This window comes from Sminthopsis crassicaudata, chromosome 4, assembly GCF_048593235.1.
Source record: "Sminthopsis crassicaudata isolate SCR6 chromosome 4, ASM4859323v1, whole genome shotgun sequence".
Taxonomy (NCBI): Eukaryota; Metazoa; Chordata; class Mammalia; order Dasyuromorphia; family Dasyuridae; genus Sminthopsis; species Sminthopsis crassicaudata.
This window is the reverse complement of record NC_133620.1, coordinates 476,412,406-476,439,845: the sequence shown is the minus strand read 5'-3', so window position 1 is coordinate 476,439,845 and position 27,440 is coordinate 476,412,406. Positions and strand designations below refer to the sequence as shown.

General features: G+C 54.1%; 1 protein-coding gene across 11 annotated transcripts in view; it reads left to right on the top strand.

Moving 5' to 3' along the window:
* PCNT (pericentrin) overlaps positions 1-27,440 on the top strand; it is a 94,460-nt gene that overhangs the window by 24,992 nt on the left and 42,028 nt on the right. For all 11 annotated transcript variants that reach the window (XM_074264478.1, XM_074264483.1, XM_074264482.1 and 8 more), the window contains 14 exons: positions 305-392; positions 1,475-1,658; positions 2,407-2,645; positions 4,336-4,784; positions 8,819-10,079; positions 11,074-11,307; positions 11,620-11,748; positions 12,172-12,291; positions 15,117-15,268; positions 19,685-19,860; positions 20,625-20,866; positions 22,895-23,057; positions 23,245-23,457; positions 26,858-27,087. In XM_074264478.1, the coding sequence (XP_074120579.1) occupies positions 305-392; positions 1,475-1,658; positions 2,407-2,645; positions 4,336-4,784; positions 8,819-10,079; positions 11,074-11,307; positions 11,620-11,748; positions 12,172-12,291; positions 15,117-15,268; positions 19,685-19,860; positions 20,625-20,866; positions 22,895-23,057; positions 23,245-23,457; positions 26,858-27,087 (3,880 nt within the window). The remainder of the gene's footprint in view (positions 1-304; positions 393-1,474; positions 1,659-2,406; positions 2,646-4,335; positions 4,785-8,818; positions 10,080-11,073; positions 11,308-11,619; positions 11,749-12,171; positions 12,292-15,116; positions 15,269-19,684; positions 19,861-20,624; positions 20,867-22,894; positions 23,058-23,244; positions 23,458-26,857; positions 27,088-27,440) is intronic.

Below are 27,440 nucleotides of genomic sequence, written 5' to 3'. Positions count from 1 at the left end.
GGAGAAGGGGCTTCAGCCGCACAGATCACCGCCTGCTCCTGAGCCCAGCCGGCCACGCCTGCTCTGAGGGGGCGGTGGGAAGGAGCCTCGGGCCTCCCTTTTCCTCCGATTTTCCTCTTGCCAGTAGCCGTAGAGGTGCCGCCCTTTCCTCAGACTGAGCACGGTCCCCTTGGCCAGGAAGGGATCTTCCAGAAATGGGGAGGAGGGGGGACACCTTGTGCCTTCCTCCCCTGGAGAGCGCACGGGGGCTGGCCCTGGAGCCGCGGCCCAGGCGGGCGCTTCAGCCCTCTCTCCTTTGTGGCAGTTGGTCCATCGAGCTCGTGGAAGACGCGGTTGATGTGGAAAGAAAGGCCCACTTGGAGCAGCTGATGCTTCAGCTGGAGCAGCACAAGGTGAGCCCGGCCTGGAAGTGGCCTCGGACTGGGTGCATGGCCCGGGGGAGGCCTTGGGAGCCATGGGCTGCTGGGAGCTCAGCTCAGGGCCTGCTTCTCCCTCATGGGGAAGGAGACGCTGCTCCCCTGGGGCTCTGGCCGTGTCAGAGGCCGGCTGCTTGGGGCCCCGGGGGCCGGGCTTGCGGTGGGGGCGAGGCTTTGACCTTGGGAGAGGGTTCGCAAGCTTGTGTTAACATGGCTGGCCCTGGCTGGGGCCCTGTGGGTGGAAGGGGTTTCCGGTCAGCAGGAGCAGGGCCTTTCCCAGATCCTCCTCTTGTTCGGCCGCAGTGGAGGGGTACGGCCTGGTGTCTGTACCTCCCCCAGTCTGGCCGCGGGGGAGAGGCCTCTCGCTTTTTCTAACGTTCCCCCGAGTTCCGTGTAAATAACTTCAGGCATTTTCTTTCCGGTCTGCAGTAGCGGGTTCTAGGGATCCCTCCCTCCCCTTTCCCAGAGGGGAGCCATGTCATGGAGGGTGTGCACGGGCGGGCGTGGCAGAAAAGCCGAAGGGAAAAGCAGGGTGCTTCACTCTGTGTGCGATGGCGCCGAGCCCCCCATGCAAGCCCGGAGTCCTTTGGGACTGTGACGGAGGCTTATTAATCGGTGCTTTGGGGGAGCTGGCGTCAGGAGGATGGGCTCAAACCCAGTCTCAGACTTTTACTGGCTGTGTGACCCTGGGCCGGTCATTCGACCCCATCCGGCCCGTTCTTCTGTAGAGTGGGGGTAACAGCACCCGCCTTCTCCCAGAGCTGTGCTCTCTAGATGCTGTTGTCATTATTATTATCGATTTCTTGCATAAATCAGACGCGACAGTAGGGAGCCCTCCCCCCAAAGTGTCCCTTGACTGCCCCTGCTGGCTCTTTGTGTGGGCACCTGCCTGCCCCTGAGGAGCGGCACGCAGTGGCCTTTGCCCGGGGCATGTGGGCACCAAAGGACTTCCTTGGGCAAACAGGCCAAAGGATCCCTGCCCGCGTTCCTCCTGGGTTTGTTGTCAGGAAAACGCAGGGAAGGTTCGCCCTAGGCTCTTGTGCCCTTGTCCCCGGTAGGAGGGCATCGCCCATTTGAAGCTACAGCTGGAAGAGAAGCACAAGGAGGAACTGGATGCGCTGAAGGCGGCTCTGGAGACTCATCACAAGCAGCAGTCCGTGGCGGAGATGCAGAGGGAGAAGCGCCAGCACGACCTCGACCTCGAAGAGCTGCGCACCCGCCTCACAGAGGAGCACAGCAAAGGTACTCCTGGGCCCCTGCTCCAGCAGCCCGCTGATGGTGACAAAAAGAGAGTGGTCACTAGTTGGGCCGCAGGAGCTGGTCGCTGCTGTCACCGCTCTTCGGCCAGGCTTTTAGAGAAGCAGGAGGAGAAGCGAGGCATGGACCCCCCCCAAAGGAGAAGAGGGTACAGGGGGCTGGGGCTCCTGGGCCAGAGCTGCCCCAGAGCACAAAACGTCCCCGCAGTGGGAGTCTCAGCTCTCTTAGGAAATCTCCTCAGGTGGTTTTAAGGGCCTCTGGTCTCAGTTCAGTGTGGTCCGGTCCAGTCTGGCCCACCGGTCGCATCGCATTCGGCCTGATTGGTCCCTGCCTAGTGCCAGTCCAGTCCGGTCCGCTCTGTGTTCAGTCTTGTCCATCGCCGTGCGGTCCAGCACACTGGCACTGAGCCCTCTGCACGTTGGGCCTCGTGTTAGCTGGGCAGAGAAAGCTTTGCTATGGGGACCTTGACCTCAGTGAGCTGACATGTCCTTGCATCCTCAGAAGAATTGGCCAGGATGGTTTGGTTAGAGGGAACAAATGATGGAGGCCCCCAGGGAGGGCTTCCTGGAGGAGAGAAAGGGGATTCCTCAGAGAGTCCATGAAGGAATGGGGTGCAGGGGATTGTGGTCACGCAGCCCCGCTCGGGGTCTCCTCTGAGCAGGCGCAACATCCTGGGCGCCGCGCAGGTCCCCGCACGGCCCAGCCGCCACCTCCTGTTCTTGGTTTCCCACAGAGATGATCAAGGTGAGACTGCAGTGTGCGCAGGACGCTGCCCGCCAGGTGGAAGCCGAGGTGGCGCAGAGGCTCTTGCTGGCCTTAGAAGACGATCACAAGGCCAGAGTGGCTGAGCTGCAGTCCCAGGAGGGACGGGTTTTTCAGCTCACCGAAGAAGTTGGCCTTGCTCGGAAAGAAAATGCGGAACTGCAGGAGAAATTGCAGCGGGAGGTCGCTCTGAAGGAGGAGGCGGAGAAAGTGGGTCTTGGTGCCGGCCCGGGGGGTGAGGGGAGGCCTGCCCTTTGTGGTGTCCAGTTCTGGTCCCTCAGGCCGAGGCTCACTGGTCGACCGCGAGTTGTTCCTTTGGCCCGGCTTCTCTTGGGGTGGGGCCTGAAGGAGCAGGAGGGGCAGGCGGCGGGCTGGGGGGGAATGCCCTCGGAGGAAGCTTGGGCGCGCATCCTAGAGCCCTCGGTGAGCCCCTGGGACCCTTCCTCAGGCAAACGGGCCAAAGGATCCCTGCCGCTTTCCTCCTGGGTTTGTTGTGAGGAAAATACTTGGGCAGGAACAAGATGACGCCAAGTTCCAGACAAGCTTGCAGGTAGCGCAGCCTGGTCCCGAGCCGCTCTGCGCCCCTTCCTTCCTTCATCCTTGGCCTGCCAGGCCCCCTTTGGCTCACCTAGCATCCCCATGTTGGGCTGCGACCTCCTTTCAGAACCCCACATCTTCATGTGGCCTGTGCTAAGAATGATAGAGAGCCTCACTGCAAAGGCCCCGGGGGAGAGGAGGACACAGTGCGGGCAATGTGGCGGCCTGCCGGGCGTGGCATCGCACAGGTGGCTCTGAAGGCAGGAGCAGCAGCTGGAATGGCCCCCTTGGCCATCACTCAGCAAGCACCAACATCACCAGTGAACCTTTCTGAGCACAGTGCTCCCAGAGGCCCAGTGGGCACAGGAAATGGGGGTTTGCTCTTTCTCTGTTGCTGGCAGCCCCGACCCCCCCCCCAACTGAGGTCGAGATGGCACCAGCTTTTTGGCTAGCTCCTCCCCTTCCCCACTGAGCTTGCATTCCTGTAAGAACGCCCGCTCCTCTTCTTTCTTTCTTCTGAAATACTGATAGCTTTTTATTTTTCGTGATAACACGCAGAGATAGTTTCACCAACTACCTTTGCAAAACCTTGGCTTCCAAATTTTTCTCCCTTCCCCTCCCCTAGACAGCAAATAATCTGATACAGGTTACACATGGGCACTTCTCTAGCCATATTTCACAATTATCACTCTGCAGAAGAGAAATCCGATGAAAAGGAAAAAAATAAGAAAACAAAATGCAAACAAACGCAACCAAAAGGTGAAAATACGCTGTTGGGCTCCATACTCAGGCCAGGCGGGGAATCTGGAACACGTGACCTTTAAAAAGGTTCAAGAGACGTAGTTTCTGGGTCATTTTATCATTTGGTTAGTAAGGCCAGCAGGTTATTCATAAAGGGATCGTCATTTGGCCAAAGACCCCTGATGGTGGCAGGGTCACAGTTCATATATCCTTTAAAGAGGAGATGGTCCTGAGAGGTGGCAGTCAAGTTGGATTGGTCAACACAATAACAGGTGTGGGCAAAAATAAAGCATGTGACGGGTCACTCCGGTCTAGGTCAGAGACACATCAATTTCCGTCTCGATAATGGTGAGGCTCGCCCCTCTGGCCAACCTGAGGATTGCGTTTACACTGAGCAGATGTAGACCCGGCAGCCCCGAGTTAGAATTTCTTTCCTCTCTGATTAGATTTTCTGACTGAGTTTTCCTACACTAGTTGGTTTCTAGATGAAGAAGAAGAAAAGGGGGAAACCTTGATCCTAATGGCAATTATCAATTATTAAATAGAAGAGAAAAATACTAATTTCTTACAAGTGTGGGCGCACAGAATTCTTGGCTAACAGGTTTGGTCCTTCTCGTTGCAGAAGAGATGTCGTCTCGTTGAAGACCACCAGGAAGAGATAAAGAAGCTGAGAGAAGAGATTCAGCAGCTGATCCAAAGGAACAAGGACAAAGAAGATGAGTGGCAAGTCCAGCGTGGGGATCTCAGCAGGAAAGCCGAAGAGAGACTGGCCGCCCTGGCCCTCGAGCTGAACGGCAAGGCCGAGCAGGAGCAGCAGGCCCTGAGAGAGGCGGCGGAGCTCCGTGTCGAGGAGATGGAGCGGCTTCGAGACCGGCAGGCGGCCGACATCACGAGGCTGGAGCAGTCCCTGAGGCAGGAGGAGGAGAGCCGGGCCCAAGAGGAGGCTGCCTGGCAAGAGCGGGCAGCTCAGGATCTGGAGGCGGCCAAGGCCCAGATGGCCAAAGAGTTGGAGGCGGCCACCCAGAGCCTTCGGGAGAACTGTGCCTTGGAGCTGCAGACAAGCCAAGCAAGGTTGGTGACTGAGGCCCGGGGGCTTGCTTAGGTACCTGGATCTTGTTTCCGGGCCTCTTCTGTGTAGCAAATGGTCTGACGGTCCTTTTGTCCCACATACCTGATAATTTGCTCACAACCCTTGCCCTCTGCTGGTCTGCCAGTCATGGGAGCCAACCCTTTTCACTGCCCAAACAAGTTATGCTTTTTTAAGACCAGGGCATCAGGGCGCTCTTCCTCAGTGCAGGTGGCAGCACCTTGTCTTCCTCAGTGGTCTTGGGAAGGTTGCTGTGCCCCTCTAGAGATGAATCTCTGCGGACAGAGCCAAACCTGTAGCAACGTGGGCTGAGCCTGCCCCAGCCCAAACCAGCTGGCAGAGCCTTGGCGAATGCAGGGCACCTTTGTCAGAGGGCGTTTTGTAAAAATAACAATAACTTCTTATTTTTCAAAATACATACAAAGAGACTTTTCGGCATTCTCCTTCATATAACCTTGTGTTCCTAATTTTTCTCCTTTCCCTCCTCCACTGGATAGCAAGTAATCCTATGTAGGCTAAACAAATACAGTTCTTCTATACATGTTTCCACATTTATCATGCTACATAAGCAAAACAGATAAGGGGAAAAAAGAGAAGAAAAAAAGCAAGCAAACAATAACAACAAAGGTGAAACTACTATGTTATGATGGACATTCAGTTCCCACAGTCCTCTCTGGATGTGGACGGCTCTCTCCATCACGAGTCAGTTGGAATTGGCCTGAATCACCTCATAGTTCATCTGAATTGATCACTGTGTAATGTTGCCAGGTACACTATTCTCTTTGTTCCGCTCACTTTCCTCAGCATCAGTTCCTGTCAGACTCTCCAGGTCTCCCTGAAATCCTCCTGCCGATCGTGTCTTACAGAACAATAATATTCCATAACATTCAGGTACCACAATTTATTCAGCCCTTCTCCACTTGATGGGCAGCCACTCGATTTCCAGTTTGTGGCCACTACAAAAATGGCCGCCACAAACATTCTTGCAAATAGGTCCCTTTCCCTCCTTTAAGATCTCTTTGGGATACAGGCCCAATAGAGACACAGCTGGATCAAAGGGGATGCCCAGTTTGATAGTCTTTTGGGTATAATTCCATATTGCTCTCTAGAATGTCTGGATCTGTTCACAACTCCACCAACAATGTATTAGAGTTCCAACTTTCCCACGTTTCCTCCAACATTTATCATTATCTTTTCCTGTCATCTTAGCCAGTCTAAGAGGCGTTAGTGGTACCACAGAGTTAAGATGCAAATCTTAATTTGCATTTCTCTAATATTGATTTAGAGCATTTTTTTCATATAAGTATAGATGGCTTTTATTTCTTCATCTGAAAGTTGTTCATATCCTTTCACCATTTATCAGGTGGAGAGTCACTTGTATTCTTAGAAATTTGAGTTGGTTCTCTATGTTTTAAAAACAAAGTCTCTGTCATAAACCTTGGATGTAAAAAGTTTTTTCCCGTTTCCTAATCTTGGCTGCATTGCTTTTGTTTGTTCAAAACCTTATGAATATAATCAGAATTATCCATTTTGCATTTTGAATTGTTCGCCAGTTCTTTGTTTGACCATGAATCCCTTCCTTCTCCAAAGATCTGAGAGGTAGTTTGTTCTTTGTTCTCCTAATGTGCTTATACTATCACCCTTTATGTCTAAATCATGAACCCATTTCGACCTTATCTTAATAGAGGGTGTGGGTCAGTGCCTCGTTTCTACCACTGATTTTCCCAGCGATTTTTATCAATTAATGAGTTCTTATGCCGGAAGCTGTAACCTTTGGGTTTTTCAAACACTAGATTATTATCGATGTTGACTCTTTTGACTTAGGAACCTAATCTATCCCACTGCTCCACTACTCTCTTACAAATGGTTTTGATGACCGCTCTTTTATACCAGGCCTGGTACAGCAAGGCCATCTTCATTTGCATTTTTTTTTTTTCATTGATTCCCTCAATTCTTGACCTTTTCTTCCAGCCAAATTTTGTTATTTTTTCCTAGCTTTATAAAGTAATTCATTTCTTGGCAGCTTCATTAGGATGGCACTGAAGAAGTAGATTAATTTAAGTAGAATTATCCTTTTTATTATATTGGCTCTGCAGGAGGAGTCGATGTTACACGCTTGCTTATGTTGCTGGTTCATAAGAGATAGGAAGTTGAAGAGGGGAGATTGATCTAAAAGAGAGCATCTGGTTGTATAAAGTACTCTGGACTTTGCAGAATGCTTTACAAATCTCTCGTAAAGATTCTCACTGTGACCATGGGAGGGGCGGGCTGTTATTATCCCCATTCTACAGATGAGGCAAACAGGTGAAGTATCACCAGTAAGTGTTTGAGGCGTCCTGACTTGAGGTCCAGCTCCTTTGTCACTCCCGCCAGCTGCCTCCGTGATCAGGAGGGGCCTCCTGGAAAAGGCGGCATTTGAGAGCATTTTAGGGGACATACGGAGAGACCCAGCAGAGGCCCAGGTGGCTGAGGGCGTGTTGAGGAACAGAGTTTGGCTGAATTGTCATGAGCGTCAAAGTATAATGAGACGGCAAAGCTAGGAGGGGAGCTGGCCTTGAAATGCTAAGCACAGGGTTTTGTGTTTGATCCGAGAGTGATCCCGAGCACATCCAGGTTTGAAGAAAATCCCTTTGGCAACTTTGTGGACCACAGACTGGCCTAGAGGGAGCCTTAAAGCAGACACACCCATGGGGCAGTGTTGGGGGCTTCCCGAAGAACAACACACCGACTTCTTGTTAGCGTTGTTCCGTGTTGTGCTGCATATTTATTTATTCAACCATTCCCAGTCATATTTGCTTCCGCTTCCATCTTACCGGGGGTTCTGTCGGTCTATGCTTGAACTAGGAGCGGTACCGTAGCACAGGGTTGACAGGGTGCCAAGAAGGGATGGCTCCACAGGGGTGGAGGAGGAGCCTGTGGTCCTGACAAGGTTTGGGCCAGGTTGTCCTGGGGTTAGGGGGTCTGTGGCACCGAGGTTGGGAGCCTGGATCCCTGGGCAGGATGAAAGTTCTGTGGAGATAGTCTGAGACACAGATCCAGATGGAAGGCAGGCAGGCAGGCAGCCCATGGGGCAGGGCCGGTTGTGTTAGAGACGGGAAGGAACCTTAGTGTAGGAATTTCCACAAATCGGGAATGCAGAATCCCCAGAGGAGAAGGGGCAGCGGGGTGCGGGCGCTCTGTTCTCCTGGGCTAAGGAAGCAGTGGCTCCACATCCCTGGGAGGTAGCCTGGGTGATGGCAGTACCTGCCCCGTAGCTGATGTTGGCAGCCACTGGGCTGCAAGGGAGGAGGGGGGCGGCCAGTTCTTCCTTTGCGATTTGCTTTTCCACATGAGTTCTGTCCTTTCTCTGGCCAACCTGTCAGCCACCCGCCTGCTGCTGTCACTTTGCTGGGCTCCACCAGCTGAGGCTGCAGTTCTGGGAGAGCTGGTGCAGTGAACGGAGCCCTGGGCTCGGAGTCGGGAAGGCCCGAGTTCCGATATGGCCTCAGCCCCTGGACACTGGCTCCGTGTCCTCGATTGTAAGGCAGGTCCTTCCTTCAAGGTTGTTGTGAGGATCTGACCAAATTATATTTGGAGGGTTTTTAGCTTAACGTGTGCCTGGAGCGTCGTAGACGCTTAATAAAGCCCTGGGCCCTTTCCCATCCCTGCCGAAGCCTCCTCAAGGAGCCGATAGCCGAGTGGGGTAGCATTATCTGGAGCTGAAGGCTGACGCTTCCTCTGTGCAGCCAAGTCCTGAAACTGCAGCTTCTTCAAACCTTTCGGACTTGGCAGTTTGAGGCTCTGAAATGTTGTTGCCAGAGAGTGGCCTCTTCATGTGACCTTCAAGGTGCTTTAAAGAGAGGTCAGCAGCTAGAGGCGGCCCTGGGGCTCAGAGGCAGCATCTTGGGCCAGGTCAAGGCCACGGCTTGGGGTTCCAGGCCCAGACCCGGACACGGCCATTCCCCCTGACCAGAAGCAGGAGTTCCCACCTACTTAGGACGCCCCATTTATAGTGTTTGTGCCTTTATGTTTTATTTAGATTCTTGGAAGAGCAGAAAGAAATGACTCAGAAATTCACCGAGAAACAAGATGCTCTCTTCAGGGAGCTGCAGGAGAAGCATGCCGGTGAGCTCCAGCTGCAGAGGCAGCAGACGGAGTCCCTGACCGCTGAGCTGCACAGCCAGCACCGGGGGGAGATGGATGCTCTCAGGGCTTCCCTGCAGAGCCAACACCAGGCACAGCTGGATGCGAGAGTGGCCGAGCTGCAGACCCAGCACCGGGGGGAGATGGACGCCCTCAGGACTTCCTTACAGAGCCAGCACCAGGCACAGCTGGATGCCCAGGTCGCTAAGCTGCAGACCCAGCACCAGGAGAAGATGGACGCCCTCAGGACTTCCCTACATAGCCAACACCAGACACAGCTGGAAGCCAGAGTGGCTGAGCTGCAGACCCAGTACCAGGAGAAGATGGACGCCCTCAGGACTTCCCTGCAGAGCCAGCACCAGACACAGCTGGAAGCCAGAGTGGCTGAGCTGCAGACCCAGCACCGGGGGGAGATGGACGCCCTCAGGACTTCCCTGCAGAGCCAGCACCAGGCACAGCTGGAAGCCAGAGTGGCTGAGCTGCAGACCCAGCACCGGGGGGAGATGGACGCCCTCAGGACTTCCCTACATAGCCAACACCAGACACAGCTGGAAGCCAGAGTGGCTGAGCTGCAGACCCAGTACCAGGAGAAGATGGACGCCCTCAGGACTTCCCTGCAGAGCCAGCACCAGACACAGCTGGAAGCCAGAGTGGCTGAGCTGCAGACCCAGCACCGGGGGGAGATGGACGCCCTCAGGACTTCCCTGCAGAGCCAGCACCAGGCACAGCTGGAAGCCAGAGTGGCCGAGCTGCAGACCCAGCACCGGGGGGAGATGGACACTCTCAGGACTTTCCTACAGAGCCAGCACCGGGCACAGCTGGAAGCCAGAGTGGCCGACCTGCAGACCCAGCATGTTGCGGAGATGAGCGATCTGGAAGCCAAGCACTTGTCCAATCTGGACTCTTTGGAGTCTGGTTACCTGTCTGAGATTCAGACCATGCAGGAAGAGCACAGCCACGCTCTGGAAGGGCTGCGGGTGAGGCTCGAGGAGCAGCTACAGGCGAAGGAAGCCGAGCACAAGGCGTGGCTGGCCAAGGACACCGAGAAGCACCAGCGAGAGCTGCAGCAGGCCCAGGAAAGCCTCAGAATTGAGATGACCACAAATCATATTGAAAAACTGAAATCGCTGGCCACGGAGCTGCAAGACATGCATCAGGTAAGTGCCGTAGGCCCAGCGGGCTCGGGGCTCGGGCCACCTTGCCCACTGTGGAATGGCTCACAGGTCAGAGCAGCGTGGGGAAAGAGGCGGGCACACATTGCTGATGTCAGCCGGCCTTGCTTATCGTAAACTTTTTGTAAGGAGGAAGTGATTTAATTTTATCACATCAACCTGGGCAAATAATTACTTGTTGGCTTGAAAAATCAGTGCCCTGGGTTTGAGGTCCGATTCAAAAGCATAAAACTGCACCCGGGCGTTAGACAAAATCGTGAAGGCTGCAGTGTCACGGAGATCCGGCCCTGCTTCTCTTTATCTTGTTCAACTTGATTTTATAAATCCCCTCGAGGCCATGCTTGCATCCTTCCCCAGGGTGCCCTTTGACCCAGTCTTCAGCCCCAGCCTGGGCTGGTGTTGTTTTGAATTGCTGGAAAGAGAAGCTCTCGGTAAGGAAGTGGGGATTCTTCTCGTGTCCTCCAACTCCCCTGGGCAGGCTGCTGTCTTGTTGCTAGGATGTAACGTCCCAGCAGACCGTTGAGAGCTTTACTCTCCTTGACTACGGCCTCCCGGGAGATGCTCGACCACAGCCCTTTTCCTAACAGGGCCCTGACAAGCACTGCCTGTGAGTCTGGGCTCAAGGCCCACCCAAGGGCGCTTCTTTTCTCAGCAGCAGATAGCTGTCATTCTGATGGGGTAGTGGGAGCATCCCGATGCGGGTCGGGTCACTGAGGACCTCCCATGAGCTCATTTAGTCTACAATGAAATTGGCTGCCAGTTTAAAGGCAAGCAAACCCAGAAGTCCTTATTCTGGAGGAAAAAGAGAAAACAGGTGAAGGGAGAAGGAGCTGGAAAAACTATTTCTTCCCCGAGTATTAGAAAATAGTGTAAATCTTTTCTTCATTGGGGAGGTCAACTCTGGTCCTCGGTCAGGGCTCAGCCCACAGAACTCTGGCCGGCGTAAGGACGGGGCTCTCTCCAATGGTCCCTCTTGTAGGAGGAGCTGCAGGTGGCCCTTCACAACCAGAGGTGTTTGCTGGAGGAAGAGAACCACAAGGCTTTGGACAGGTTGGGCGAAGAGGCCCTCCGCATGGAGGAGCAGCACCGGCGGGCCCTGCAGGAACTCAAGGACATCCACGTGGCCGAGCTCGAGAAGCAGAGGGCCACGGCTGGCCAGCAGCTCCAAGAAGAGCTGGGCAGGCTGAGGGCCCAGCACCAGCGGGAGCGAGAGGTGAGCCTTGGGGAGGGGTGGCCCGACAGACCTGGAAGGGGCTCATCTCTTCACCCATCTGGCCCACTCACCACGTCAGTGATTTGCTCATCCAGAGATGTTCTGGGCCGCAGAGTGTCTGAAGCATGGTGCTGCTGATGTGCCAGCCTTAGAGAGGGCCCTGGTCCTGGGGGAGGGAGGTGGGTGGGCAGGCCTTAGAGACAGGGGTGGCTGGCAGGGATGCCCAGTAGTGCTTGAGGGAGCGTCAAGTTTGGGCACAAACTCGAGGTGGGCACAGGCCTTGTGACCAATACCTTCCGCTTGCTCTTGCAGGAAGATGCCCGAGCGGCGTCTGCGAAGGGCGAAGCGGCCCGACAGCAGCAGGAGCTGCTCTTTCAGCAGGAGATGGCGCTGCTCAAGGCACAGGCCCAGGTCCTGGAGCAGCAGGTGGCCCAGCTGAAGGTAGGAGCCTGTTTTTTCCTTGATGTGGGCATGTGCGGGCGGGCTTTGAGGATGCCCCGCCTTTCCCCCAGCAGTGGTTTTCTGGAAGAGTTCTTTTAAGCATCATCTAGGCAGATGCAGGGTCTCTGATTTAGGTGGCTCCTCTCGGAGCAGAAGGGGGCTTGAGCTTCCTGGCAGCTGCCCTCCCTCCTGCACAGATCCGATACTCTGGCGAGTTCTTTCCTAATCAGACCATCTTGGGGCTGACCGGTAGATTTGGTGTTGGTCAGACAGAAGCAGGAAAGCGAGTCAGTGGGAAGGTTTGCCCCCGCTCCCCGGGCTGCCAGGTTTCTTTGCCCTGCCTCCATGGGCTGCTCAGAGAGTGACAGGAAGCGGGGGAAGCCCAGTGGAGGCCCACCTGACCTTGGGGGTCCTTGGGTGCAGGACAAGCTGGAGACGGAGAAGCGGGCTGCCAAAGAGCAGGCCGAGGAGTTGGTGGCCCTGGAGAGGGAGAAGGAGGCGCTGACCTCACAGCTGCAGGAGCAGAGCGGCCTCATCCTCCAGGTACGCACGAGCGCTGGCGGGGGGCAGCCATGGGGCAGTGCCAGCATTCCTTCATTGATTCAGGCAGTCATTGGCGCTCAGTGATGGCGGGACACCCGCCAGCGGGGGGGGATCAGGAACGCTTCCTTCCTATAGAAGATGGCGAGAGAAGGGATTTGGGGAGGGATGGCATGTCGGGCATGGGACCCACGGGCAGAAGCAGGGAGGAGCAGGGAAGCCAGTCTGGCGGCATCGCACCAGTTCCCACCACACTGTTCCCTCAGTGGCGCTTGCCGGGCCACCGTGTCTCCGAAGCCTTTGCCCACTCCAAGCTCTGCCGCCACGGCACCTTTCAGTCTGGCTCTTTGTCGGCTGCTGCTTCCACCTGCCAGAAGCTCCTTGGCTTTGGCTCGGCCCGAAACACTTATCCTGGAGGGAGCCCCGGCCATATGGGGAGCAGCTGTTTCCAGCCTCTGCTGGGGGCCAGTGTTCTGGTTGTGGGGGGGTGGCAGCGGGGCCGGGCTGTCTGGCCTGGGCTTCCCTTCTGGGCCATGATGCTTCCGAGGGTAGGATCTCCTCCACTCGGCACCCAGAGGTGCAGGACCCACAACTCCCGAGTGCTTTGTGTTCTCATTTAAGCCCGTCCGCTAGGGGCCCGATCGTGTCCTGGTGTGGACACGGGACTCTCCAGCCTTCGCTGCCCTCTGTGTCTGGGCCTCCTCACACTAGGTGACCTCCCTGGACTTGCCCCTCGCTTTCCTCCTCTTGCTCCTCTGGACCTTCTGTCCTGCCCTACCCAGGGCATCCTCCATTAACACTCTAAATTAGAGATTTTCTCAAAGTGTAGCGTAGTCTGATCATGTCACTCTGCTCTCACTCAGTAAACTTCAGGGGCTCCCTGTCACCTCCACGAGCAAAGCCCAGATGTGTTTTGCATTGGGAGCCCATCACCACTTCCCACCAGCCCCAGCGCTGTTGATGTCAGGGCCTTCCCTCTAGCTTGTCCTGCCCACTAGACTGAGCTCCTCGAGAGCAAGGACTTTTTGATTTGCTTTTCTTTGTGTCCCCAGCATTTAGCACAGTATCTGGCCCATAGTAGGGCCAACCAGGGGCTGCAGTGGATAGAGTGCTGGGCCTAGAATCAGAAAGATCGAAGGTCAAGTCTGGCCTTAGACCCAGGACAAGCCACTTAACTGCCGTTTGCCTCAGTTTCCTCATCTTATCCAGTCCAGGGTTATTGTGGTGCTCCAGGGAGATAACTGGCACATAGTAGGCACTCTAAATGTTAGCTGTTAGATGCTACTGCCTGACCGCGGGGGTCTCAAGCACCACTCACCACGTACAAGATTTTTTGTCCTGAGCATTCAGTAGAAAGCAGCCCCGGGGGATGTAGGAGGCAGAAGCGGCCTGGCCTCGTACTGTGTTCTGTCGAGGAGGCGGGAGGGGATGGGCGGCCGCCAGCTCACTCCCCTCAACCCTCATCACAAGCCGGAGCCTTGTTGTTAGTTGTGAGGACCTTGTTGGAAAGAACAAGCTGGTCTCTGTTGTTGTTCTTGTTCTCTCCCACCGGGAGGCTTGGTCTGAAGACCTGGCTTCAGATCTTTGTGAGCTCCAGCCTAGAACTGGCAGACATGTCTCCTGGGGTGTAAATTGAGGGCCTGGGCCGGTGATTTCTGCTGTCCCCACTGGAGCTCAGAATCCCACAGTCCTAAAAGCTGGTCTTTTGTAAACCCCGCCTCATCCAGCCTGTGTTGCACATCTGGGCGGTGTGCGTGCGCGTATTTTAAAAACATTCACAGATTTGTTTGCGGAATCGCTGATTGTCGTTTGCTGGGTTGCCTTCCCTGTTGTCTGGTGAGCTCCGTGAGGGCGGGGGACGGTCTCTCGTCTTTTTTTGTATCCCCCGTGTTCTGCACAAACTAAATGCTTGTTGACTACATTTTCACAGAACTTCTAGTCTTCTGGGGGGGTTGCCATCATTAAATGGTTGTGAATGAAGTCCTTTTGCCTTCAAAATTGTCAACTTTTTCTACCCCCGCTAATAACACCTTTTACTGAGGACCAATCTTCCTTTTAAAGAAGGTCCGGAGCCCAGCCAGCTATTTGGGATTCCAGAACTGGACCTTTGTGCGTTTCTGAGTCACGGCAGCTTTGACGCAAATGCCGGTGTCAGAACTCCCCAATTCTCTTCATTGGGCTTTCTTGGAAGCTCTTTGAGAGGTAAAGGGTACGGGCCATATTATACCCCGGTGCTGCCTTGGGGTTTTTTTCCTGAGTGATGTCACAGGCCATATTATACCCCGGTGCTGCCTTGGAGTTTTTTTCCTGAGTGATGTCACAGGATCCTGTGATTCGACTCTCCCCACACAGTGCACGCCCACACTCCCATCTCACCCCAGTGAGCCCAAGTCTTGACTGACTTGTTCTAGCTAGTGTAGGGAGGCGTTTCAACGGTAGCCACACTTTGATCTTTTCAAGGTCTCTATGGCCCACAGAGATTTGGGTGTTTTAATTCCATTCCCCATAAAATGTTGGGTTTAGTAACTTTGTTCTTGAAAGAACGTGTGTGTGTGTGTGTGTGTGTGTGTGTGTGTATTTGGGGTAGAGCTAGGTGTTATTTATTTTGATCTAGCGAGTGACACCTGAAGGAGAAACCATCAGAGAAGCAGGTTGGCTGAGGGCTGCCTTCTTCGCTGACCATGGTGCTGAAAGGCAGAGCTTGCCGCTGGAGCCGGGCAGCCTGGGTCTTTATTCTGACCATTTCAGGGCAGCAGCGTCCAGGAAGGAACTTTCCACATTTCACTGGTGGCTCATTGAGTGTTGTTTTTGTTTCTCCTTCTCAACAGTTAAAAGAAAAAGTCTCGTCCTTAAATAATGAAGTAGCAGAGAGTCACAGGGAGCTGGAGAACCTTCAGGCACGGCGAGAACGAGAGCACGAGGAAGAGACGAACCTGTTATCTCTGCTGCAGTCTGACATGAGCCATACCAGGCAGGAAAGGTAAGGATTTCTGTGTCGTCCGAGACTTGCTCCTGTCAGATTTTGGGCCAGTTACAGAAAAGGCTGAAGCTTTTGATGGAGCTAGTGGGAATTCTAGGCTTTCTAGCCATTGCTCTACTTCGGTCTTTAGTTTGGACTCTAAATGGATCGTGGCTCATACATTAAGGAGTGAAAAGTATTGCTAGTCCTTTTTTAAATAGGGCATTGTTGTTTGCACATTGGCTGTCCCGTTAGATTGTAATCTCCTGGAGGGCAGGGTCTGTTCTCTGCCTCTTTGTATTCCCAGTGCTTTTCAGAGGCCGTGGCACGTCCCAGTTGCTCATTAAATGTTGACTGAGAGGATGGAACGGCTCATTTCTCCAGAGAAACAGACAGCAGAGCCTTGTTCTAAAGTTAGACATAAGAGCTAGGTCAGCGCTGATAGTCTGTAACGCGTGAGTGGAGCGGTGGAGGCTTCAGGCCCTCTTCTGAACCGTCCTTTGCTCTCCTTGTCACTGAGGGCCCCCTTCTCCCCGCCTACACACCTCGCGCCTTTTGACACCATCACTCTTTCTTTGTTCTTTGTCCAGACTCTGATGAGAGGCAGCTCTTCTCACCAGACCCACTGTGGCTCTCCTTCTTTCCCATCTTCCCCAGCATTTTGTCTCCCCAGCCTTGCTTTCATCTGTCTTTCCATAGAGATTCGTCCCTTCTTTGCCCACGCTTTTCCTCTTGGTGCTCCCCTCTATTCAGGAACCATTCTGTTCTGTATCTCCTCCCTCTCCCTGCCAGCCCCCAGAAAGTTTGGGATGCTCATTGCCCCCCCTTTTCTCCCTCGTGGGTCACCCCTCTGCATTCTGAGCTCTGTCCCTCGTGGAAAGTGAGCGTTCCAAACTAGCCGTCTCTTCCTTGGTCGTCCTCATCACACCTTGCTCCTGCATCTTCTCTCCTTGATCTACTACTTGTTGAGCTGCTTCTCAGCCTCCTTTGGCCTGTGGTTTGGGTCTGCCCAGAACCCTTCCTCTCCTCCGTCAATAATAAATGTTTGGGGATCTGCTGCCAAATCTTGGGCTTTCTCCTTTTTAACCAAGTATCCCAGAATGCCCCTCTGCCTAGAGCCATGTGCTCCAGACCCAGTGAGACTTTTTCCTGCCACAGAACAGGCGGAGAAGCCCTGACTCACCCTTTAAAGGAGATGTTTAAAATGATAAACGTGGCTCCTGTGAAATGACTTCATAAGCTGCAGCCGTCCAGACTTTCTCAGGCCCCCGATAGCCTCTGTCTGCGGCTGTCCCAAAAAGTGCGGGTCTCCAAGCTGGCACTCAGAGAGGCTGGAGTCGGCCCGCCTGCTACGTGCCAGCTGAGCCAGAAGGCAGAGCTGCCAACGGCCTGCAGAGACAACGGCCAGGCTGGTCCTTCTAAAATCTCTGGCTGTCCGGAGAATGGCTCTCCCTGCTCGGGTAGGAGCCTGGAGGCCAGGGTGATGCCCGGGGCCAGTGCCTCTAGTCAACTTTGACCTTTTAGTGACTGCCCTGGGCGTGACAAGGAGGGAGAGCCACGGGAGGTCACTGACTGCTCAGAGGTGATATTCTCTGGTGCCCCCTGGCAGACTGAGTGGGTTGTGAGGTTCCTTCAGGACAGACCTCCATCTCTGTCTCTGGGCAGGAATAGATGCCATCAGCCTCGGTGGCCCCCGCTTGGTGGCCAGTGTCCTTGGAATATTCCATGGCACTGTTCCTAGCAACCTTCCGGGTTCCAGGAGCAGAAGCCGGGGTGTCACAGAAGCCCCCAGGGGCTGGAATGGCGCTTGGGAGATGCTGAAAGCAGTGCCCAGGGCTAGCCTCTTGCCCCTTTTGTGTTGTCATTCCCCACAGTAAACTCCTTGGTGGATGTAAGTGAACCGTGCCAGGGAGTCTGTTGTCTCTGCAGGCCGTTGGCAGCTCTGCCTTCTGGCTCGGCTGGCACAGTAGCAGGCGGCTGACTCCAGCCTCTCTGAGTGCCAGCTTGGAGCCCGGCCCTTCTTGGGGCAGCCGCAGAGAGAGGCTTTCGCCACGGCTGGGCCGTTGTCTGGAAGAAGCCACGGCTTTTAGAGAACGTGCTCTGAACTTGGGTCGGGGCTGTGTCTTACCTGCCGTGTGACCAGGGCCTGGTGTGGGGGCCTGGGGGTCCTGAGGCCCCGGGGGAGCTTGTGTGCATAATAGGGCTCTTGTTTGTTGGTGTCTCGTTGCTTTGGTTTGAGTATCTCGTGAAGACGTGGGATATTTTAGCTTTGCTGCAATAACGACAATTGATTGATTTGTTTCTAAAGGAGATCGGGTTGCTGTGTTCGTGGACGTCCTCTGTAGAGTGTCAGGTTTCTTCTCTTCCCATTTGTCAGGGCCACACTTGATTTTCTGAGATTCCCGATGATTGTCGAAAGCTTTCCTGGAGTAAATAGAACAAGGCCTGGGCTGGGAAGCGTGCAGACAAAGAGTGATTTGGAAATCCCCTACTTCCCTTGCCTGCGCCTTTAGCTGGCAGCCGTTACCGGCCCGCCTCCAGGCAGGCCTGCTGTTCTCGGGCCTCCCGGGTTAGGAGGGAGAGGGAGGTCTGCCAGGAGGAGATGTCACCCGCTCCGTCACCACGTCCTTCTTGAGCCCTGAGCCCTCCTCTCTTTCTAGTCCTTTCCATGCGGCGTTTCCTTCCATGCACTCTCCTCGTTACCCCTTCGCATCTGCTCGCTCTGTGATGGCGGCATGGACTCGGAGGCCCAGGAGTGTCGTATACCTCAGAGAGCCCGTCTGGGAGAGCCCATTGAGGGCTAGAGGCCCACGAAACCATCAAAATTCAGAACCACAAAGCATCTCCTGTGTAACCGTGGGTTACAAGGCTTCGGAACCAGCCAGGTGACCCGAGGACCCTTAATCACTAGCAGAATCCAGGTGCAAAGAGGAACGGACCAGGAGGAAACCCTGGAGGTCACCTGTCCGGCCTCTTCACGGATGCCCCAGACCTTGCTTTCCTAGTCTTGTTCTCCCCAGCTGGGGCCCCTCTGCTCCGGGTTCTCTGAACCTTTCTTCTGCCTTGGTTCTGCTCCATCTGTAGGCCTGCTAACAGAGAGAATGACGAGAAGCTGCACTGGGGGGAGGGAGTGGAGTGCTGCGGGACCCACTCCCGGCTCCTGGACCTTAAGAGAAGGCTCTGGGCCCCTGGGTCTCAGGTCCGTAGCAGCCCTAAGCCCGTGAACTCTCTCCAGTGTGGGGGTGCGTCAGGGGAAGCAGCTTTTCATCAGAGGCGCTTGTTGACGCCAAGCCACGGGCGCCATCTAATGCCATCTAATGAAACCGGGGCGTCGGGGTCCGACAAGGCGGAATATGAGACCCACAGAGAGGGAGAGACAGAGCGAGCGCGCGTGTGTGTGTGTGTAGAGACTTGACACTGAGGTACCAGAACCACAAACACCCAGAGCACAGAGCCATGTGTCAGAGTCCGGGTGGACTTGGGGCGGCTTTCTGAGCCTCTATTTGATGAGCCTGGGCACTGATTAGCAATTCCCAGTAAGTGAGCTGTTTTGGGAGCCATGGTGCCCCAGCCCTGCCCAATCTCCCATCCCAGCCCCGAGGATGTGATTGATAACCAGGGCAGGAGCTTAGAGGCCTCCCCTGGCCCCCAGGGGCTCCAGGACGGTCCCTGCTGGCAGCTGCAGCCTTGCAGTGCTTTTGGACCCGAGCTCAGAACCGTGTTGGACTTTGCTTTGGCAAACACTCCCTGGAAGAAATAGCGAGTTGAGCCAGAATCCTTTCAATGGGTCGAGAGTGTTTTGGAACAAACATCCTTGATTGAGGCGCCCCGCCAGGGAGGTCCCGGTCCGCCCCACAGCTAGGGGTTGGGTGCTGGGCACCATCCACTAAGGTGAGAAGGAAGCAGCAGCAGCCCGGCAAGATGAGATTCTGAGTGGGGAGGAGCTTCAGCCACGCTGAGCGTCGTCCCCCGCTTCAGCCTGGGGCAGCTGCTCCTGTGAGTGCCCGGACTCCCAGTAAATGGTAGGTGGGTCCTCGAGGCGCCCCATAAGGCACGGAGGCAGTGACCGCTAGGGAGCAGGGCAGCCAGCAAGGCCTCCTGGGAGACCGGGGGGAGAGCGCTTTAGGTAGTCGGCCAAGCACCCAGAAATTTCCTTTTTTGTATTGGGAAAAAAATCAGGCTCATTCTCTGGAGTGTTTAACAAAGCCTAGAGGGCTCCCTTGATGCTGCCTCTTGCAGACAACTAGACCCAAGTGACGGCCCTTCTCCTTCCAGTCCTTTGCCCCGGCAGCCGCCGCCAGCCAGAATCCTTTGGTCCTGTTGGCTGAAGATGCACGAGCAGATCTCTGGGAGGGCAGGGGGCGGCTCTTATTCTCTGGGTTTCATGCAGCCCACGGGCATGGCGTTCACTCCGAATTATTGTCTTCTTTGATTTAGGAAAACGCTGCAGGAGACAAACCAGCACCTCCTGAGTCTGTTTGGGGACACCCTGAAGGCCGCCATTGCGATAAAGAACCAGATCAGTAAGAGGATCGGGATCTGTCTGGACGAAGATTCCTTGGGCAGAGAAAGCACCATTATGGGGAGGCAGGAGCAGCCAACCCAAGACACGTGTGAGTCCCAGGGATGGTGCCGGCCGCCCCCCGTGGGCACCCGGCCAGGTTTCCTTCCGATTCTCTCCCCCGCCTTGTATGATGGGCTCTGCAGCTTGGCAACCCCTTTGACCCGAAGTGGATGCTCAGCCAAGGGAGCCCCGGGAGAGAGCTGGGTCCGGATCCCACCCAGGGCCCCCTTAGAGCCTCACCTCCCCAGGGCTGACGTTGTGAGGCTGCTTCCAGCTCAGAATTTTTGTTCCTCTGAATGGAACACGTCTCAAATGCCGCGCTGAGTGGGCCGTAACCAGTCTCGGGGTTCTCGGGTATAGCCTGTGCTGATCCAGGGCGGATCCTGTGTACAGGAGGGGCTGTGGACCTCTCGTGGAGGTGGCCCTGGTGTGATTTGGGGTCTTTCTCCCTCTTTAATACAAAAAGATGAAGCTTGTTTCATTGGTGACTAAATGGAAGAGTCTCTCGCCGTTCTCACCTGGAGTTCCCCTACCCTAGCAGCCAACTCCCAAAGATCCCTTCCCCAGCATCATGGGCCCGATGGGATTGAGGCAGTGAGAAGTCACGGCATTCTGCCATTTTGTTGAGGCTGAAAGGTTTTTTACCCCGTCCCTGTTAAAACTGATGGGGCCTTTTCTCCAAGGGTCCGCTTTGGCTCGCTCTATGCTTGCCCGGTGGGACAGGGCAGCCTTCCCCGGGGAGCCCTGGTAGTGGACGCAGGCCCCGGCCCGAGCCGTGTCCCTGCCTCGATGCTCCGGCACCTTGCGTTGCAGGCCAGCTGCCCGCGGACGCGTCACTTCGAGGTCCCATTCCTCCCCTGGAGTTCGATCAGACCTTGCCTGAATGTGATGAGACGTTGCTGACCGAGACTGACGTAAGTTGTCACGTCCGAGAGAGCTTCTTTTTGAGTCCGGGAGTCACGATGGAGTGTGAGCAGCCCATCAGGAGGATCTACCAGAGCCTTGGGGTGGCCGTGGACAACCTCCTGGAGATGATGCTGGACTCCAATAAACAGGTAAGGCTCAAGTGCTCCCTGCTGGCAGCCCGGAGCTCAGGGGGCAGCCCTTCCGACGGGGAACTGCCCTGGCTCGGGGGAACTGGGATTGAACGGGACGCGGTCGGACTTGCTGATTTCTTCACTGCCAGCCCTAAACGAGGCAGCCCGTTTTCTTTTCATAAATACGTTTTGGTTTATTTCATCAAATATTTCCCGATAAGATGTACAAAATGTATCATTTGTTAACGATTTGAGTTCCAAATTCCTTCCTCTCTCTGGCCCTTCCCCCCACTTTAAGGCAAGCATTTTGTTATTAATCGATAACATTATATGTATGACGTCTTGCAAAACGCACCTCCAGAGTCACCATGTAACAAAAGCGAAAGCAGGATGCTTTTGATGTGTGTCCAGAGTGCTCATGGGAACAGACGTGTCTTTTGGAGCCAGCTGTAATAGGTGTGAACATCCTGGCAAATGGTGCCGGGGGAGGAGCTTTGGTCCCTGACTGGGCTGATGATGAACCTCTGATTTGAGCTTTTTTTTAAACTTTTCTTTTTCTGGTTATATGCATACATTCATTTAATTTTATTATTATTATTATTATTTTTATATGTCTGGGTAATTTTTCAGCATTGACCCTTGCAAAACCTTCTGTTCCAACTTTTCTCCTCCTTCCCCCCACCCCCTCCCCCAGATGGCAGGTTCACCAATACATGTTCAATATGTTAAAGTATAAATTAAATACAGTATATGTAGACACGTCCAAACGGTTGTTTTGCCGAACAAAAAGAATCGGACTTTGAAATTAGCCTGTGAAGGAAATCAGAAATGCAGGCGGACAAATACAGAGAGAGTGGAAATGCTCTGCAGTGGCTCACACTCATCTCCCAGAGTTCTTTCACTGGGTGTAGCTGGTTCAGTTCATTTCTGCTCCATTGGAACTGATTTGGTTCATCTCATTGTTGAAGACGCCACGTCCCTCAGAATTGATCATCGTGTACTGCAAAGGTCCCGGTTAGCTCCTCTGAAGGGCTCAGAATCAGTCCTTGTCAGGATAAGCAAAAGTCCTTCTCCCCCCTCCCCCCGTTGGGCACCAAAATGTGATGCTCTGTTGCCTCCAGAAACTGCCGATCACTGTGGGAGGAGATCTGCTGTCCCAACTAAATCCCAGACTAGACTCTTCTTCCTCCAACTCTGTCCTAGAGTAGACTCACTCCTTGCTCAATGGTGTCGTCTTTTATCCTCCCAGAGAATGGGCTTTTGGGAAAATTACTTCAACCAATGAACTTGCTCCTTTTAAAGGTTGTGTAAACTTCTTTTCATTTGTAAACTCCTCCTCAGAAGTTCGAAGGGGTAAACTCCCCTTAAAGGCGGGAACCAAAGGTGTGAACTAGAGAATTGTTAAGTACGGACTCAGCACTTAGTAAGAACCTTATAATACAGTATTGTTGTTGAAGTATACAACGATCTCCTGTCCTGCTCATTTCCCTCAGCATCAGTTGATTTAAGTCTCTCCAGCCTCTCTGAAATCATGCTGCTAGTCATTTCTTACAGAGCAATAATATTCCATAATTTTCATATACCACAATTTATTCAGCCATTCTCCAATTGATGAGCACCTACTCCTTTTCCAGTTCTTTGCTACCACAAAAAGGCCGCTATAAACACTTTTGCACATATGGGTCCCTTTCCCTCCTTTATGATCTCTTTGGGATACAAGACCAATAGAAACACTGCTGGGTGTGCACAGTTTCATGGCCCTAGTTCCAAAGTGCTCTCCAGAACGGCTGGATCAGTTCACAACTCCACCTGAAATGTATCAGGGTCCCGGTTTTCCCACATCCCCTCCAGCATTCCTCACTATTCTGTTTTTGTCATCTTAGCCAATCTGAAAGGTTTGAGGTGTTTTAATTTGCATTTCTCTAATTGCCAGTGACATAGAACATTTTTCATATGGCTGTCGATGGCTTTAATTTCTTCATCTGAAAACTGTTCATACCCTTTGCCTATTTGTCCATGGGGGAATAATTAATTGTTTCTTAATAGCTGGAGGAGACCCGCGAACTTCATGCTCGCTTTGAGAAAGAATTTAACCGTAAAAATGAGGAGACTGCCCTGGCGGTGAGACAGCAGCAGGAACTGATGGACCGGTTAAATCAGGAGAGCGCGGCCAAGAACCAGCTGGCCCTGGAGCTCCACAAAGCCGAGGGTGAGGCCGCCTCCCTCCCCGGGGCCCTGAGAGTGCCGGGGAACCCTCTGTCTACAGTCCCCGCGCACACGCTCACTGTTGCTCTGCTGCTCGAGCTGCAGAGAGGGGCAGCCTGTCCCAAGCTCGTCTGCCCGTGCCGTCTGCATGGGTCCGGCCTTGGTCACTTCCTTTCCCTCTGCTCCGGCAGGTCTCACTGAGGGCTACAAAGCTGAGAAGGCCGCACTGGAGGAGATTCTACTTCAGAAGGAAAAGTCTGAGCATCGTCTGGCGGTGGAGTTGGAGAACCTGAAGGCCCAGTTCCAGGCGCTGATCCAAGAACAAGCCAAGCTGAAGGAGGAGCAGAGCCTGCTGTTGAGGCAGAAGGAGAAGCTGGTTGTGGAGGCCGAGGAGAAGGCCGCTGGTAGGCAGGGCCAGAGAGCGGCCCCACTTGGGCCGGCTGTTTGGGCAGAACAAGCTGGTGTTGTCATAAATTCAAGGAATGAGAATGAGGAGGTGCCTTAGGGCAGATGAATGTAGAAAAGGCAGGATGCTCAGGACCTCCTGCTTCCCCTTCCTGCGTGCAGGAAGTGTGCCTGTGCAAAGGTCCCGGTTAGCTCCTCTGAAGGGCTCAGAATCAGTCCTTGTCAGGATAAGCAAAAGACAGGTTTTTCCATTCCCAAAAGGCTGTTTTTCCCACTCTTGCAGAACAGATCTCTTTAGAATGGATTATTCTAGATGAGCGAATCCCCAGTGTCTGGTGCCTTGTCTTGCTGAAGAGACCTTTGCTCCATTTGTGGCACTCACGAACTCCTCCATGAATGCCTTCTTGATGGGTTTCCATCTTGGCTCTGGGAGCATTGCTGGGTACCCAGATCACAGCCAAGAAATAGGCAGTCGTATAACCTGGGACGGTTGTTGGGCCGTTCGTGGCGTCCATTTGTGCTGCGTGGGAGCCCCTGTCCTCCTCCTGGGCCCCCAGAAAACAAGCTGTCTGGGCTCCCTGCTGGGCCGTGTTCCTCTCTGGGCTCTAGAACTAGCCAAGTGCTTCTGGGAGGGCTTCTGCCTGCCCAGCCACACGTACATAGATGTTAGCATATGGAGAGGGGCGTTGTCCTCTACAGGCAGCGCGGGAAAGCGTTCTACATGTTTCCTACTCTGAGAAATGCATATTGTGATCAAAGGCCAAGTCCCTCCGTGTCGGCCGGGGAGACTGAGGCTTGGTAGGGGAAAGTGGGGAAAGGCCTTTCAGCATGCCCCCCCCCCACCCCCGGCATCCTAGCTGCAGGTTCTTGGCTAGCACTAAACACCCGTCCCCTGCCTCAAGGGACGGCACCAGTCCCTTTGTTGGCAAGCCTTTTGGGGGAAGGGGAGGGGTCTTTTTGTCTGGATTTTGTGTTAAAATTGACCTAGCCTGGTCAGTCTGGGTGATTGTTCCCAGTCGCTGGCAAGGGGAGAATAGGATTTCTGTCCCTTGTTCCTTCCCCCTCTCCCCTCCCCTTTGTTGCTTATGGTCAAGAGCAGCTCTAGCTGTAGAATCCCAGAGCAGGGCCTCTGGGGCCAGACTCTAGCTGCAGAAGTGTTTCCAGCCCGGGCCACAGGAAGGTCTCCTCCCATCTGCTCAGGTGTCAACCCCCTCCTTGGCGCTGGGCACTGGGTGTGTGGTAAGGGGGGCAACATTGTCCCCTTCCTCAGGCAGTCCCCTCTGGGACAAGCATGAGTGAAAACCCAGGAGGGACCTCTGGCTGCCCACGGGCCCCGGCCTCCCTGGGCCTGGCTCTTCCGTCCATAAATCTGTGCACCTTTTCATCCTAGGCATTCCTGTTGGGACGGTAGCCCCAGAGGATTCAGGTTTGTGTGGCTTCGTGTGGCCTGCGTGCTCCCCAGGCTTGGCCCCGAGTTTGGGACTGGACGAGGGAGGGAGAGAGTCCCCAAGGAGGAGAAGGGACATCTGCCCCTTGCTCGCCTCAGGAAGTATCAGTGACTTCCTGTCGGGTAGCCCTTTACTTTGCCCAATCCTCCGCCCGTCCTTTTGGAAAATGGGTGCCGTGACAGGGCTGGAAGGCCCTGCTTGGGGATGACCTTGTCTGACGCAGTGGTCAGTGAGCCAGGGCCGGCCTCTGCTGAAGCCTGGCCAAGCGCCCGCAGGGGCAGCTGTTGGGTGACTTTGACATTAGATCCAAGGAGTTTCAATGTGCGTTTGCTTGGAGTGGACGCTTGCGAGCTGGGGAGAAGGCGGATTCAGGGGGCGAGCTCCTCGTGGCAAGGTTGGAAAGCTTCAGCGTGCCGGGCACTGGTTCCCTGCTTTGTTCTGCTGCCGTTTGAAGTTTTGACTCAATCCCAAGTGCTTTTCCTCATTCCTTTTTTATCTTGAAAGGTTTGATTTGTATGTGTCTGTGTGAGTGTGTGCGCTGGCTTTGGAGGCTGGGCCTGGCATTAGTGCCCCATGAGGAAGAGGAGGAGGAAGAAGGGGAGGAGGAGGAGGAGGAGGAGGAGGAGGAGGAGGAGGAGGATTGGATTGGCCGGATTGTCTGAATGGTATTACTGAAAAGCTGTGGGAGAAAAGGCAGGAACAGCATGCGAGGCTCCTTGTGAGATTCATCCTGGAGTGCAATCGGCAAATCCTGGGTCAGGAGGAAGAGAGCTAGGGAAAGAACGAGCTAAGAGAGGAGCAAATGTTCTTAATCCCCAGATGACCTTCAACATTTTGAAATAATAATTCCCGAGCTTTTTATAGTGCTAGAAGCTTGCCAGTCTGCGCAGAGTTCCCTCTTGGAGGTTTTCAGAATGGTGGCACATTCTTTGGTGGCCGAAATTAGCAGTTGTGACTCTGGGGCACGTTGGAGATGGGTTCTCGTGGGCACGGTTGGGCGGTCAGGCTCTCGTGGGCACGGTTGGGCCGTCACCTCGGATTGGTCGTCCCCACTAGACACGGCAGACCACAGCACTGCAGATACACGAATGCCTCCTGGTGTCTGATGGGAGGGCGGACACATCCAAGAGGGTTAGAATCTCTCTCTGCTTAGCGAGGAAGGGCTTGTTGTGGTTATTGTTTGTTTTTAATCTGCTATTGTCTGGGTCCTAAGGGCCGTGTTATAATACAGAAGGGCATCGTTTGCCCCAGTCTGCCCCCAGCTGAAACCCAAAGCCTCTAAATGACTTGTTCCGGATCACCCCTGAAACCAGGGCTCTGAATCTTAGGCTAGAATCTTGTCACATCCAGATTTTGTGGTCTGCAGGCCCTCCTCACCCTCACACCGATTCGTGGCTCCTCAAATATTTCTCATCTCATAAAGAGAAGAGTGACGGGCTTCTGAATCCGCAGCCTCTCTTAGAATCTTGGAGGGGAAATGGAAAATGATTGACTGAGTCCATCTCCTCCCAAAGCCATTGGGATTCCGAGGAAAGACCCTCGCAGACCTAGAGATCTTCTCTGCCCTCTGCCCCCATCTCTCCACTTACAAGAGGAGATGGCCGAGGCTTTGGGGGCTCCGGGAACCGACCTGCTAGGCCTGATTTGGGAGCTTTATTCCTTTCCAGCTGCTTTCTAGTTTTCCAAAATGACTTTTACTTGGAAATGTTTGAATCCCTTGAATTCAGGAGAGTTCGGCCAAATATTTGGAGATGCTGATTCGTGAAGCTGCTTTGCGTGTGCTTTTGCATGGATCTCTGTGCAGACACACCGCTTCTTCAGCACGACCAACCTGAATGTGCGGAATGGCCTTTTTCTGTTTTGATGTGTCTGAAAATAAGTTAGCTTGATCATTTATTTATTCATCTATCTGCCTATCTATCCATTTACTTATTTATTTTATTCTCATCAGGTTTACTTCAGGAAGTAGAACATTTGGTAAAGGAACAATCAGAAACAAAACAACAGTCTGAGAAAGATTGTTCAACCCTGCGTTCTCAGATGAGAGCTCTGGAGCTAGAGCTGGAAGAGCAGCTTTCCCACAGTCAAGAGCTCGTCCAGCAAGCAGCCGAAATCCAGGACCTCAAAGAGCAGATCGCCTCTTTAGACAAACACTTACGGAATCAACGGCAGTTCATGGATGTAAGCGCTTCGGGGCCCAAAAGTGTCATTGGTGCAAACCCCGCTCTGCTGTGGGTTGGCCGTCCCTGAGGCTGATACAGCCAAGTAGGCCTCAGTGGCTGGGGGGGGGGGGGGGCGGTGAAGTGGGGTGGAAGTGGCTAGAGAGTGAGGTTTTAATGAGATTAGATAGGGAGCTGATTGAGTTTGAGAGAGGAGCCTGGTGGCCTTGCGCATCTGTGTCTTATCTAATCGGGGTACAGGCAGAAATCTAACCATAAGCCACACTGCCAAGCTCAGAAGGCCTCCTGGGTGACCCCTGATCAATGTGGGGCAGCAAGCTGCAGTGTGCTAGCTCAGTGTGGGGTTTAGTCCTT